The sequence below is a fragment of the Chlamydomonas reinhardtii genome, chromosome 2 (assembly GCF_000002595.2).
Source record: "Chlamydomonas reinhardtii strain CC-503 cw92 mt+ chromosome 2, whole genome shotgun sequence".
NCBI lineage: Eukaryota > Viridiplantae > Chlorophyta > Chlorophyceae > Chlamydomonadales > Chlamydomonadaceae > Chlamydomonas > Chlamydomonas reinhardtii.
In genome coordinates, this window is record NC_057005.1 from 7,329,856 (window position 1) to 7,342,784 (window position 12,929).

At 63.8% G+C, this 12,929-nt stretch overlaps 2 protein-coding genes across 3 annotated transcripts; both read left to right on the plus strand.

Moving 5' to 3' along the window:
* The first annotated feature begins 53 nt into the window (after positions 1-53).
* On the plus strand, positions 54-7,267 carry CHLRE_02g145150v5 (uncharacterized protein). 2 transcript variants are annotated; one of them, XM_043060294.1, is made up of 16 exons: positions 54-347; positions 421-443; positions 841-969; positions 1,080-1,109; positions 1,421-1,500; positions 1,707-1,854; positions 2,399-2,474; positions 2,660-2,715; positions 2,954-3,118; positions 3,306-3,346; positions 3,481-3,609; positions 3,810-4,083; positions 4,253-4,792; positions 4,955-5,052; positions 5,179-5,257; positions 5,433-7,267. In XM_043060294.1, the coding sequence occupies exons 3-16, from the start codon at positions 901-903 to the stop codon at positions 6,558-6,560; spliced, it is 2,913 nt and encodes a 970-aa protein (XP_042927737.1). In that variant the 5' UTR covers positions 54-347; positions 421-443; positions 841-900; the 3' UTR covers positions 6,561-7,267. The 2 variants fall into 2 exon arrangements, with proteins under 2 accessions (XP_042927737.1, XP_042927736.1); XM_043060295.1 differs by having other exon boundaries at positions 54-443.
* A 1,336-nt stretch (positions 7,268-8,603) lies between these two features.
* On the plus strand, positions 8,604-12,915 carry CHLRE_02g145133v5 (uncharacterized protein). Its single transcript, XM_043060293.1, has 3 exons — positions 8,604-8,872; positions 8,943-9,130; positions 9,193-12,915. Exons 2-3 carry the CDS (start codon positions 9,082-9,084, stop codon positions 12,501-12,503), a joined length of 3,360 nt encoding a protein of 1,119 aa, XP_042927738.1. The 5' UTR covers positions 8,604-8,872; positions 8,943-9,081; the 3' UTR covers positions 12,504-12,915.
* Positions 12,916-12,929: the final 14 nt, after the last annotated feature.

The window sequence follows — 12,929 nt, forward strand, 5'->3', positions numbered from 1 at the left end:
CTTGACTGGCAGCCCATTGCACATGACCGAGCGATTCTGGCTGCAAGTTATTTAAACGCAGAGTCTCTCTACTTGCTTGACTTACTGAGGAAAGAAGGAGTGCGATACACTAACAGTCATTTCGTGATTTCGGGCTTTGACCAACTCACTCCGTGCCCGAGACCCTTTCTCGCAAATGAATTTAGCTAGAATTACACGTCGCTTGTTAGCAGGACCCGACGCGGTCGATGCAGTTGAAGCAGGTTGTTCCTGTGGAGAATCTGAAGAACATGTCTTCAACATCTATTATGTATTTACCTGTATCCTTCTGGTCGTCGTCTCGGGCCTCTGCTCTGGCCTTACACTCGGTGCGAGCAAAGTGAGCCGATTCGGGTGCGACGCTTCTCGACTGAACAATTGTGTCTCCTCTGTTCGTTGCAGGACTGCTCTCGCTAGATGTGGTGGTGAGTACATGGCCAGGCGCCTGGTCGCTTTAGGGGGGTGCTGTACCCTGCCGCTGCACTCGGTGTCGGGTGTGGCCGGATAGTCCGAAGAAGCATGACCGCCACGCATGACCGCCTAGTGCAGTGGGACTCTGGGGTCGCATGGAATTTCGGCGGTGTCTAAGGGGTCGCGGGGGCCAGCGCCGGAGCCACCGCACAGCTTCTCGTGTGTCCGACACGGCACGTGCGCAAACCACTCGCACGGCAAAGCGGGGTAGCCGATCAGCTGTATTTCACGCAGCTGTTTCGTACCCCAGACCTCAAGCCGTGGAGCGGTGCAGAACCCCAGGCACGCCGCTAGGGCGCTGCGGAACCTGAACGCGTGTTTATGGAAGTGCGTTACGCCCTGCCGTGACAGGAGTTGGAAGTGCTGAAGCGGAGCGGGAAACCGCGGGAGCAGATGTATGCCGAGCGCATCATGCCTGTAATCAAGAACACGCACCACCTCCTCGTGACGCTGCTGTTATGTAATGCATTGGCGATGGAGGTGAGTGGGTGACTCACACAAATTTAAGTGGGTCTACGCGCGATCAGTGCATGCATGCTGTATACACCCTATGCAGTTGTCAACTCCCTTGCGGGGTGTGCCACCTGCAGGCGTTGCCCATCTTTCTGGACAAGCTAGTGGTAAGAGCAATGTGGTGTAAAGGGGTCGCACGTTCGACTTGGACTGAGTGGAGGTCGGGCTAGGGTTGAGCGGCTTACGGGGCAACACGCACGTGCATTCTATGTTTTTACCACTCCACTTTTATCCTACCTATGTATTACATATCTTCTACCCATCTACTATCAACGTGCCTGCCCCTAAAAGAGCAATGTCAGATGCTGGTATTTCATGTCGTGTTTGCGTTGCCTGGGTGCACATGGGGTCCGTGTGGGCCAGCTGTGCAACGGACCAACGCCTGTTGGCTCTGTTTCTCCGTCTGTACATTCGGCAGGACCCGCTAACGGCGGTGCTTGTGTCGGTGACGGCGGTGCTGTTCTTTGGAGAAATCATCCCGCAGGCTCTGTGCTCCAGGTGCGGCCAGGACTTTGTGCAGGCCGCCGCGGGTCCCGCAGGCACACCGGATCATTGTGGCATTGTGGTAACATGAAGGGATCACCTAGCCTTGTAGCGCAGTGCCGATGCTACCATCAGCCGCCCAGGCTCCCTAGCACTAAACGCGCATGCCATTTGACATGTCGCTGCCGCTGGCCCTGCCTGTACCCCTGCCGCTGCCGCAGGTTCGGCCTGGCCGTGGGTGCCAACCTGGCCTGGCTGGTCCGCGCGCTCATGTTCCTTACCTACCCGCTTGCGTGGCCCATCGGCAAGCTGCTGGACCTGCTGCTGGGCAGCGAGCACCACACACTGTTTCGGAGGACGCAGCTCAAGGTACGGTATCAGGAGGGGGGTCGACGCGCGCCCAGCGGGGGTGTGTGGGGCGTATGGAAGCGCGCGGGCGGGAGGAGCAGGCGGCGGTTCAGCGCCTGCAGGCGATGTGTGCATGTGCTCAGGCGGACAGGGCGGCGGGCGTGTCGAGCAGGCCGCGCTTGGTGCGCTGCGTGGGGGCGCCGGCGCTGCCCCCACTGCTGCTGCTGTTGCCGCGGCCCGGGCTGCTGGTGCTCAATCTTCCGGTGCATTGGGGAAGTTCAGGGTGCTGGCGGCTTCGCGAGACGGCGAGGCGGAGGTGAAAGTCCCGCAGTTTGGCCTCGGGCGCGTTGGAGCTGCTGCTTGGGGGTTGCGATGTATGGCTTTTGTATGGGTATGTGTAAAATAACTCTGGTTGAGCCTCGCTCGCGAGTCGCTGGTGAAGTGTGTGTTGTTACAGTCGCCGCCCAGCGGTGGGCCCGCCCACCGATGGGCCCGCCTCCGCACCTCAGTCGACCCGCCCCTCCCCTCCTTCGGGCCAAAGTTTTATGTTTTACATTTTACGCAGGCGCTCGTGGACCTGCACGGGACGGACACGGGCCTCGGAGGCAAACTGAGCAGGGACGAGATCAATGTCATCACAGGTGGGCAACGGGGCGTTGGGTGGGAAGTAAAAACTGAAGCGGGGCGTCGTTGTGCTCTCAGCTCGGTTACCCGGATCGGTCCCGTTTCAGTGGCCTCTGCTGCTCAGGCACCCAGCCATCGCCGCAAACAACAAAGAAATGTAGGTAGTGGTGCTCTGCTGACCGGCACGCTCTCACCTCCTCAGGTGCACTGGACCTGACCCACAAGATCGCGTTCCGTTCCATGACGCCGCTCGACAAGGTAAGACATACTTTGCTGTAGCTGCGAGCGCGCCTCCTGCAATGGCACTGCCTGAGGCATCTCGGCAACTTCCTGACGACGTACTGACATGCACCGGGGTCGCTTTTGTCCGGCACCCAGACTGCGAACACACTAGCGCAGCCTGGCTGTGCAGCAGCTGCCAGGGACACCCAGTCCACTACCGGACGCTCCACCACACTGTACGCTGGACGTCCGGCGGCATGCCTCTGCTCTGCAGGTGTTCATGTTGTCTCTGGAGGAGACGCTGAACGACGCGGTGGTGGAGGCGGTGCTGGAGAGCGGGCACAGCCGCATCCCGGTGCATCGCGGCACCGACCGCCATGACATCGTGGGACTGGTGCTTGTGAAGGAACTGCTGAGCGCGGTGCGGCAGCGTGGCCAGGTGAGGGGCGATTTGGGTCGGGCGGGGGATGTGGCACGGGCGGGATGTTTGGATGCAACTGCCTGGAGGTATGGTGGCCGGTCAGGTGCCGTTGTGGGCGCCGCTGTTGTCATTGCCTAGTAAGTGTTGTGTCATGTCCACTGATGCGCCGATCTCCGCGGCACCCTGTGCTTGATTGCACCTGTAGGACGTGCCTGTTTCATCCCTCAGAATGCGGCAGCTTCCCATGTGAGTAGACAGGACCACATGTCTGCTACCTGTGTGCCTGCCACCACAGAGGATTGCTACCCCGTCGTCCCTTGTGCCACCCGGCTCCTTTACCCACCCGCTCCGCCTGCCCCGCCCTGCTCTCGCTGCTGCAGGGTGCCAGCCCACACCGCCATGTACGACATGCTCAAGCTGTTTGCCATTGGCCGCACGCACATGGTGGTGTTAGTGCAGCCGGATGAGGAGCAGCTGGAGGAGATGCTGGACGAAGTGGCGCCGGACAGGTGCGGCTGTGTGTGGGGTGGGGTGGGGTGGGGTGGGGGTGGGGGTGGGGTGTAGGTGAAGGCGGGTATGGTTTGGGCGGGGCCGGCTGGAGAATTTCGCCGCAAGGTGGCTGACAAGTGGTTGACGTGGACGGGAATGGACATATGCGGGTTGGGCCCAGCCGCTTTAGTAATGCGGTTCCCTCCACTGCTCGCTGCAGGAGCTCGAGCAGCAGTAGCAGTAGCAGTAGCAGCAGCAGCAGGAGGACCAGCTTAGAAGAGCGGCAGCGGCTGGTCGGAGACCATGCCCCGCTCTCAGATGCGGCGCCGACGGCGGATGGAGCGCAACGCAACGGGAACGGCAACGGTAGCGTTCACGGCGCCCACTCTTCAAATCTCTTCCTGGGGGCGCGTCGGAGGTCCGGGGAGGGGCTGGCCGTGGATGGTCTGGACGCAACAGCAGCGGCGGCTGCATCGGCCATGGAGATGGGCCAGGTAAGAACCAGGCTGCAAAGGAAAGGGAAAGGGATAAACATTGCGTTCGCAGGGCTGATGTCGCAACCTTTGGCTAGCACAGCCTTGCTGTGCCAGGACGCACGCCATCCTCTGCCAAGCGCAACAGCCGGACACTGATGAACATGGCGTTTCTTGTCCCTTGACGCAGTCCGTACCCCTGGGCGGCTCGCGCGAGTCGTCCATAGGGCACAGGCGCTCCGTCGCGGGCTTCGACGGCATTGCCTCTCCGCGCAACGGGGGCAGCGCACTGCCCAGTGCAACGCCGCTCGCCGGCGCAACGCCACTCGCCGGGGCGAATGGCAACGCCACACCGCCGGCCGCGGTGCGGCACGGCACATTCAGCTTGCACACCGTCAGATCATTCGTGCTTGGCGGCCGGGAGCGCGACAAGGACCGGGATAAGGACACCGGGGGCGACAGCCACGACCATAGCCACCACAAGGAGGAGAAGGAGAAGGGCAAGGACCGGGAAGGCAGCCACAAGGGAAGTATGTTCTCGTTGCGGCGCAGCCGCAAAGGCAGCCGCCGCGGCAGCCACGACGGCAACAGCAGCGACAGCAGCAGCGACAGTAGCAGCAGCAGCAGCTCCAGCGGCGACCCGCACTCACACATGCGCACTGGAAGCGGCAACTTGTCAGACAATGCGCCGCTCATTGAGGCGATTGAGGCGCTGGAGGACCAGCTGGAGGTAGGCTGCGAGGCTGCGCCGCTTTCGGACTGCGGCTATCCTAGCAGTTTTTGTTGTGTTCGAATGGCATAACAACGGAGGGTTGCTTGCCACGAATAGCAGGAGTATGCACCCGCTGGTGGCGGCGTCTGACTGTGTGTGCCCTTTGTCGCCTGGTCGCAGGACAACCGTGTGCTGCCCGGACAGCCCATCGGCATCATCACCATCGAGGACGTGATCGAGGAGCTGCTGCGTGTGGAAATCATGGACGAGACCGACCAGTGAGCCGGCGTCGGTTTACGTCAGTTGCTTTTGGTTTGTTGCTCAAAAGCATATGCTTGTTTGCAATGTTACATTGCTTGCATTCTGCGTGTTTGATTGTCGCCGATTATGTCGCGCTCCTGCAGGTACATGGACAACGAGAAGTCCAAGCCCGCGTTCGACGCCAGGCAGGAGATGAGCAACGCGCTGCCTGAGCGCCTGCAGGTGGGAGGCAGGCTGTACGGGCGAGCCAGAATGGCTGGAATGATTATTACGGTACCATTCTCCGTCTCCGCTCAATTTCAGTCCTGTGCGCTTTTGCTAGCTCTCCACGAGCCTATGTTCCCGGATGTCACCGACCACGTGTTTACATTACCTTCCCCTGTGGCCCCTCCCTCAGGCGGTGCTTGGGCTGTTCACCGGTCGCGATGTGTCCAACCATCTGGGCCGCATGTCCAGCGCAAGGCGAGACCCGCGTGTGGTCGCTGTTGCAGGCGGGCCCACAGGCGGTGCGGCGCCCGGCACCCCGAGTGCGGGCGTGGCAGGAGCGGCTGTCCTGCCCACCTCCAGTAGCTTCGGTGCGCTGCGTGCTGTGGGCATCACCACCAGCCCCGCGGTGAACGCGGCTGGTGTGGTGACCGGAGGTGCAACGTCATCTGCTGCGGCGGCCGCGGGTGTCGCGGGGGCCGGCGCAGCCGCTGGTCCTGGCGCCCAGGGCTTCGCGCCGGCGCCGCCCGGGCCGGCGCCCTTCCTGCGGCCTGCCTTCCTGCAGGCCATTCTGGGCTCCTCCAACATTCCAGCCGCAGCTGCAGGCTTTACACCTGTCGCTAGCGCGGGCGGTGGGGTAGGGGCAGGAAGCGGAGCTGCTGCTGGAGGCACTGCGGCCACGGCGGCTGCGGTGTCCGCTGAGGCGCGGTCCCGGCACAGTAGGTCTCGCTCCAGCACACAGCTGGCGCTACTGGGCAATGCTGCAGCAGCTGCAGGCGCAAGCTCCTCGTCAGCGGCAGTGGGCAGTACGGCTGCTGGAGGTGCAGCAGCTGGGAACACGTGGCTCGGGCAATGGCTCTTCGGCGGCACGGGGCCAGGGGCGCCGGCGGGGGCGGCTGGCGAGTCGGCCAACATGAGTCGCCTGGGCTACAGCAGCCTCCTGCAGCAGTCTGGGGCGGGTGGGTCGGGCGGCCAGCAGCAGCATCTGCCGGGCCTAGCGCGCACATCTGCACCCCGAGCTGGGGGGCTGTTAGCACCAGGCGGAGGCAGCGGCACGGCGGCTGGTGGCGGCGGGCACGGCGCGTCCCGGCACCTGGTGACGGGGCACCTGGTGGGACACACGAGTCAGCTAGGGGCCATTGCCGCCAGCCTCCCCCGCCGAGGGAAAGGCAGGCGGTCCCACCTGCACGGGGAGTCGCGCAGCTCAAACCCGGGCATGGTGGCACTGGATGTGTTGGATGGAGACGGCGAGACACACAAGACGGAGCACGGCTCCGGTGCACGGCAGCCGTATGACCTTGCGCGTACGTCGTCGATGTGAGCTTCAGCGTGCGAGAGCCTACCTAACGTGTTTTAGTTTGGGAACTGGGCGTGTGCTGTACGGTATTGCTATAATGTGGCGTAATTAGCAAGAGTGGCAACAAGACAGACTGCAGTTACCCAGGTGAAGTGAAGCAGAATGAGAGGCCGTTGGCGAGTAGAAGTGAGTGCTGTAGCGCTGTGTACGTTGGGACAGGGTGAGGACAGGTTTGCGTAGTTCGTGCTCCTGATGCGCGTAGACACCTCAGCAAGGTCTGCTGCCCATGACGGCCCTGGGGCCGGGCGCCTACTCAGTCCTTTCGCCAGCTACAGCCGAGTGAGTGCCAATGTAAGTAGTAGAGCTAGAAGCAACAAGAAGCCCGTTGCATATGGGTTTCTTTCTCGCAACGGGGTTTGTGTAGCAACTTCTCGCCCTCAACGCTCTCGCCTCGGCCCTCGCACACATTACACGTGTCGGCATGTCGCGCTGCTTAGCTGAAGATGGTGACGAACGCACTTGCAGCAGAGGAGGCTCCTGGACGCGTTTGGAGACGCGTCTGGAGGTAGTTGTAGGGGGCACTGATCAACCCAAAACTGAACTGAATGGCCGAGGCGCTAGCGGCTCCGTGCTTGGGTAAACGTGGTGTTGGTCGCACTGTGCGTCACTGTGCCTCACACGCGCCAGTTCAAGGTTCTTTGCTCTAAACCATGGTGTAACCCGCGTTACCCGCTGCCAAACGCACCGCTGGTCGCACTGTGCGTCATTGTGCCGTCACTGCGCCTGGGGTCCAGAGCAGGGTGATCGTTTCATACGTCACTGCGGTCGTGCGTGCCTGCGTCGACCACAAGTACCTATACTGGCGCATGCAGCAGCAGCGGCAGCAGCAGCGCCAGCGGCGCAGGGCCGGGGCCCAGCAGCTGCGGCGTGCATGCGCGTAGCGGAGGGGGCGAGCAAGGCCACGCAGACGAGGTGAGCGCGGCGGCGCCCAAGAAGCGGCGCCGGCGCGCAGGTTGAGGCCGGCGGCCGGTGTCTGGTTAGCGGTCTTTGCTGGCGAGCATAGCACCGCACAGTATGTGGTAGGCCGGAGCAGTGAGTAGTGTTGTGGCTAGAGGATTTCCTGCTGTTTGGTTTATTACTGGCTGCGCTTGTGCTTGACAGCGGGACGTGGCTGGAGTGCTGGACGCATGGCGGGCCGTGCCTATACGAACCGACCCCGGCTAATGGGAATGTCCGGGAGATGAGGTAGACGCTTGCGGCCTCAGCCGAGAGATGTGGCGTGGGCGCAGCCCACTTTCCCTTGCGACGGGAAGCCACATTTCTTGTCCACGTCACTGGCTTGTGACTGCGTCAGCAGGTCTCTCTTATAACCGATGCAATATGCGGCTCACACACTGCAGTGTCATCTCTTGATCTCTGGCAGGGGACCCCCCCCCTAGAAGAATGTGCTGCGGGCGGATGGGGGGGAACTTTCCCCGTGAGCAGCGCCACGCCCCACGCGTGTGATGGACCTTTTATTCAAGTTACAAAGACAGGGAGACGGTGCTCCTGATTACAAGGACGCATGCGCAGGGGGCAGAAACGGGCACCCTTGAACCGGTCCTTGACGCTGGACTCTAGGTTTCTCTTCCCCGGCCGGAACGTCGCAATTTGCAAACGGCACGGATGCCTGCTTTTACGATGACGGCGTTTAAGGAACACCAGCCGGAAGGTCGCCTTAACGCCTTGAGGCTAGAAGGGAAGGGAAGGGACCCCCTACCCCTGCCCTACCGCGCATGTCCTGCGCGTGAGGGACCCCTGATCTCCACCGTGCAGAGGCAGTGAACGGTGCGTGTCGTGTGTGGTAGGCTCCTCCTTATACAGAACTGAGTTCCTTATCAGCTTCAGCACTTGATGTGTGACTGCATGCAGATGAATGCATATATAACGCAGCAAACCCTCCGGGGGTACGGACAGAAAGGGCCGTGCCAGGCCCCCGTGCCAGCACCATGGTGCAGATGGTGCAAGCGATGCCACTGTACACCGTATTTGTTATGACAGTGAACGCGGCTGCGTACATTTCTTACTCTGAGTCTGAGTCCGAGAACTAACAATTTTTGCTAGTCAGCAGCTTGCGGGCCAACATTTCAGGCATTCTTACTATCGCGCAATAATCGAGTTATCACAAGAAGAGGCAGTAGCACTTGGTAGTGGATTTGCGCTGCGGAAAGCAGTTCCCAGACATTCTTGTTCTAGTCATTCGTGGCCTGCAACTACTTAGACGTCCTAGCTTAATTCACATTTTACTGTGTTGACTGCACTTGTGGGAGCTCGTTCGGGCGCCCGATGTTGCGGAGGTATGTTTTGAGGATATCATGACCGTGAACCTTTCGGCACGTCCTAAGCACATACAATAATGCGTTGCAGGACTGCACCTGCGGCGCGGCCATAGCGGCAGACGCTCTGGCGGCGTCTGCGCCAGCGGCCCCACCCCTGCTTCCTCACGCGCCGACCCCCAGACGCGACGCCGGCGATTTCTGGCGCACCGAAGCCATTGGCGTTGGCGATGGCGTTTTGGATGGGGGTGGGGCAGCTGCTGACTTCCCGCAGCAAAGGCGGGGTTGGGGGAGGAGTGCAGAAGCTGCTGGCTCGTCCGGCGTTCCCGCCTTACATCCAGGCGAACCACAGCCGCCGCTGCCGTGCACAGAGGTCGAGGCGTCAGGGCCACTGTTGGGGCTGGGGGTTTTAGGGCAGCGCCACGATGGACACCTGCTGATATTCGGTGACGAAGTGGATGATGCGTTCGCAATTGGGCCTGACGAGGGCGGTTTTAGAGTTCTGGTCAGCGGCGACATGTGCTACGGACACGGTGGCTCCATGTCAGCTGCCGGGACGGCGAAGGGCGGCATTGGCGAGCCGGGCACCTGTGAGGCCGGGCGGGCCTGGTCGCTTTGCGGCGACTGCGGCGGCGTCCGCATGCAGTCGGGCTGCGGCTGTGGGTGCGGCTGCAGCGGCTGCAGCTGCAACCGGCGGCACCGGGAGCGGCGGAACGGGATGCTGTCGCTGCGGCAGCGCAGGAAGGGCGTGCTGAGCTTACGGCTTCGCCGCAACGGCATGATGGAGACAGAGAGCGGTGCCAGTCCCGCCGCAGGCACAGGCGCGGGCGCCGGAGGCAGCGGCGGGCTGGGGGCATCAGGCGTGGTGACGGTCCGCACCTGGGGCGGAGACGGCTGCCCGGCGACAGCGGCCTCAGCGCCCACCTCGCCAGCGGGCGGTGACGGCTCCCTACATCCAGGCAACCCGCTGGGGGCCGGCTATCCGGGTGCTGGCAGCCAGCTTCGGCCTGCTACCGCCACCTCTATTGCCACGCCGCCTGCAGCTGCCTCGGCCCGGTGCTGTTGCTCTTGCGGTGGCTGCTGCTGCGCCTCTGGCGCCGGCACGCCGGAGCCAGCTTACAGCCTTGGAGCGCCTGCATCCGCAGGCGACCGGCGTCTGCCCTCGCTGACGCCGCCGCACACGCACATGCGCGCAACGAGCGCCGGGATACGTGGCATGGCAGATGAGGTGTCGGCAAGGTTCCGAGTGATGAACAGATCAACCAGCTGCACGCCTAGGCACGCACATTCCTACCGGCCCTGCACCTGCCGGCGGTGGGAGGCGCAACCGGGCGCGCCGCAGGCTGGGGCCAGCGGAGACGCGGAGCAAGGGGCGACGCGCGCAGCTGCAATGCCACCTGTGGTGGCTGTTGGTGGTCATTCTGAGGCAGGGTGGCTGCCAGCGACCCCCTTAGCTGGCACGGCTGCAGAAGGCGGCGTGGTTGCGGGTGGCTGCAGTGGCAGCAGCATTGGAGCCGTGGGGACAGCAGCGCGCCCGGCAGTCGCCGAGGCGGCTTACAACAGTGATGAGGAGTCATCGGGTCTGGGCAGCGTCCCCAGCCTCCGGTTAGGGGTGGGGCCGGGACCCCAGGCCATGCAGGCGACGGCGGATATCCATGGGGTATCTGGCACGGCACATGCGGTAGCGGGCAGCAGCGGGCTGGGCCTAACCGCGGCCTCCGTGCTCAGACCGCCCTCGTCACCACAGCTGCAATACCAGCCCGTGCGGCCGCAGCAGCCGCAGCCGCAGCACCAGCACCAGTCACCCGCGTACCGCCGCATCAGCAGCGGTCTGTTGCCCGCTGGCCACGCGGGTCCTGACGGGGCTCGATCCGCAGTGGCAGCGTCCGTGGTAGCCAGGGAATCAGGGGCGGCCTCTGCCGCCCCTGCGGCAGCAACGGGGACACGCTTCAGCGCGGAGGCGGGCTCACCTGCGGCGGCGCTGCTTGTGCCGCCGCTAACATCGCGGCGCCAATATGGCGGCCTCGATAGCGGCTCCGGCGGCTGCGGCGACAGCGAAGAGCTGGCTAGCTCTGGCTCTAGGCCTGCGTCCGCCGCCGTGCGCAGCTACGAGGGACTTTCGTTGCAGCCACTGCGGCCCCAGTCGCCGCAGCCGCCGCAGCCCCAGCAGTGGGGCCCTGGCGCTGAGGGTGGTGTGCTTGAGCGCCCGGTGCCCCGCAGGGCAACGAGCCTCAAGGCGCTCTTGAATGGGGCACCGGACCTGCGCCCTGGATCTGTGCCGCCTGCAGAAGAAGCCAGACTGCAGGCTCCCGGCCAGCATGCCTCGACGTCACAGCAGCACGCCAACTACGCTGGCTCACAGCCGCAGCCGCAGCAAATGCACCGGACACTCCAGCCACAGGGACACAGCTACGGTGGCAGCGCCTTCTCCCTCTCACGTGAGTTAGTTCCAGCCAGCTCCACAGCTGCGGCAGCTGGCCGGGGGCACGGGGGGCGGCAGGGGCCCGCCGGCTCACCCGCTGGCCGGCAACCAAGTGCCAGCAACAGCAGCAGCACTATCACAGTCCTGAGCACCCAGCCGCAGATGCAACGCAGTGCTAGCTCGCTCGCGGCGTTGGGACCGGGCAGCGGGCGGCAGCAGTCCCTGCCGAACCCCGAGCCGCTGAGCTCACCTCCGGGCCACCAACATCCGCGGCCGCCGCAGCGGATCAGCGGCGGAACTGCCCAGGACGGCGTGCTTCTGCTGCCGCCTCTGGGCACCGCGGCCGCACAGCACCATGCAGCGGCGGCGGGGTGCAATACAGGTGACTCAGCCGGCGGTAATTCCGCAGTGGTGTTGGCGGTGCGCGGTGCATGGGCGGTGGCACAGCAGCCGTTGTCGGGGCCGGCGGCTGCCGTTGGCAGTGGGCGCACCCGGCGTGCCTCGACGCTTTCGCTTGCGACGCCTGTGCTGTCAGATGTTGAGGATGGCAGTGAGGAGGGGGAGATGGGTGCCGGGGAAGGCGCCGCCAGTCCGGCGACGCGGCTATTACAGCAGGCAGCGCAGGCATGGAGTCGGGCCCGGCAAGGCGCGGAGGGCGCAGCGCCCGCTGCGGGCACGGGCCAGGCAGTTAGCAGCAGCGGAGGTGGGAGCGGGGTCAGCGGCGGGGGACGCCTTTCTTGGACGCACACGAGCGGTGAGGCTCAGGGCAAATTCAGCAGGGTGCCAGGCACGCTCGCATATGTTGATGGTGGGGCAGCAGCGTCGGTGGCAACAGGCCTTGATCGCGAGGCCTCGGCTGAGGAGCTGTCTTGGACCAGCGGCCGGCCGCGTTCGGGGCTCAGCCCCGCACACAGTGGTACTGGCAGCGGTGGTACCGGCCACACCCTGCTGGCGAGGCGCCCCCAGCTGCTTGCAGCAATTCCAGCCAGTGGCACGAACAGCAGCGCAGTCGCCAGCCCCGGCGGCGGCACGCCTCCAGGCATCGCGGCTGGGGCCGGCGCTCGCCTCGTGTCACCACACGGCTCCACGACCACGTCGCCTTCCGGGGCGGCGGCGGCATCGTACACGACCCAGCCGCTCACACTCCCTCGCATCGGCGGACTGCCTGCATCAGCCGCTGCCAACGCGGGGGCAGGCATTGGGCCGGGACCGGGCGCGGGAGGCCGATGAGACTGCGGGTAGTGTCCGCGTGCTTGGCGCGGGACTGGCACACGCGCTGGAATGATGGTGCTGTGTGTTGAGGCTCGCCAGGGCAACCTGACGAGACCTGTATATTGAGTTATGACTGGAGGGCGCTGCACAGGAAACGTAAATTGCTGCAACCGGGATCCCGGGCAGAGGCATAACAAAGAATGAACACGCAGGTTTGGACGTGGAGGGGGGCTCGGTCTAAGGAATGTGCATGTATATATTCAACCTTTATATATCGATTTGGGGTGGTGGTTCGTATGGTCAACCCAGGTCGTGGTTGTGCCTAGCTGTGCTGACTGAGCAAGCCAGGCCGTGCGATGGGACTGTGTTAAGGCAGGGCAAGTGACCGGGTGGGGTTGTGAACCGAGTCGGCGCCTTCGGCTCGAAACCACACCGGGAGACTAT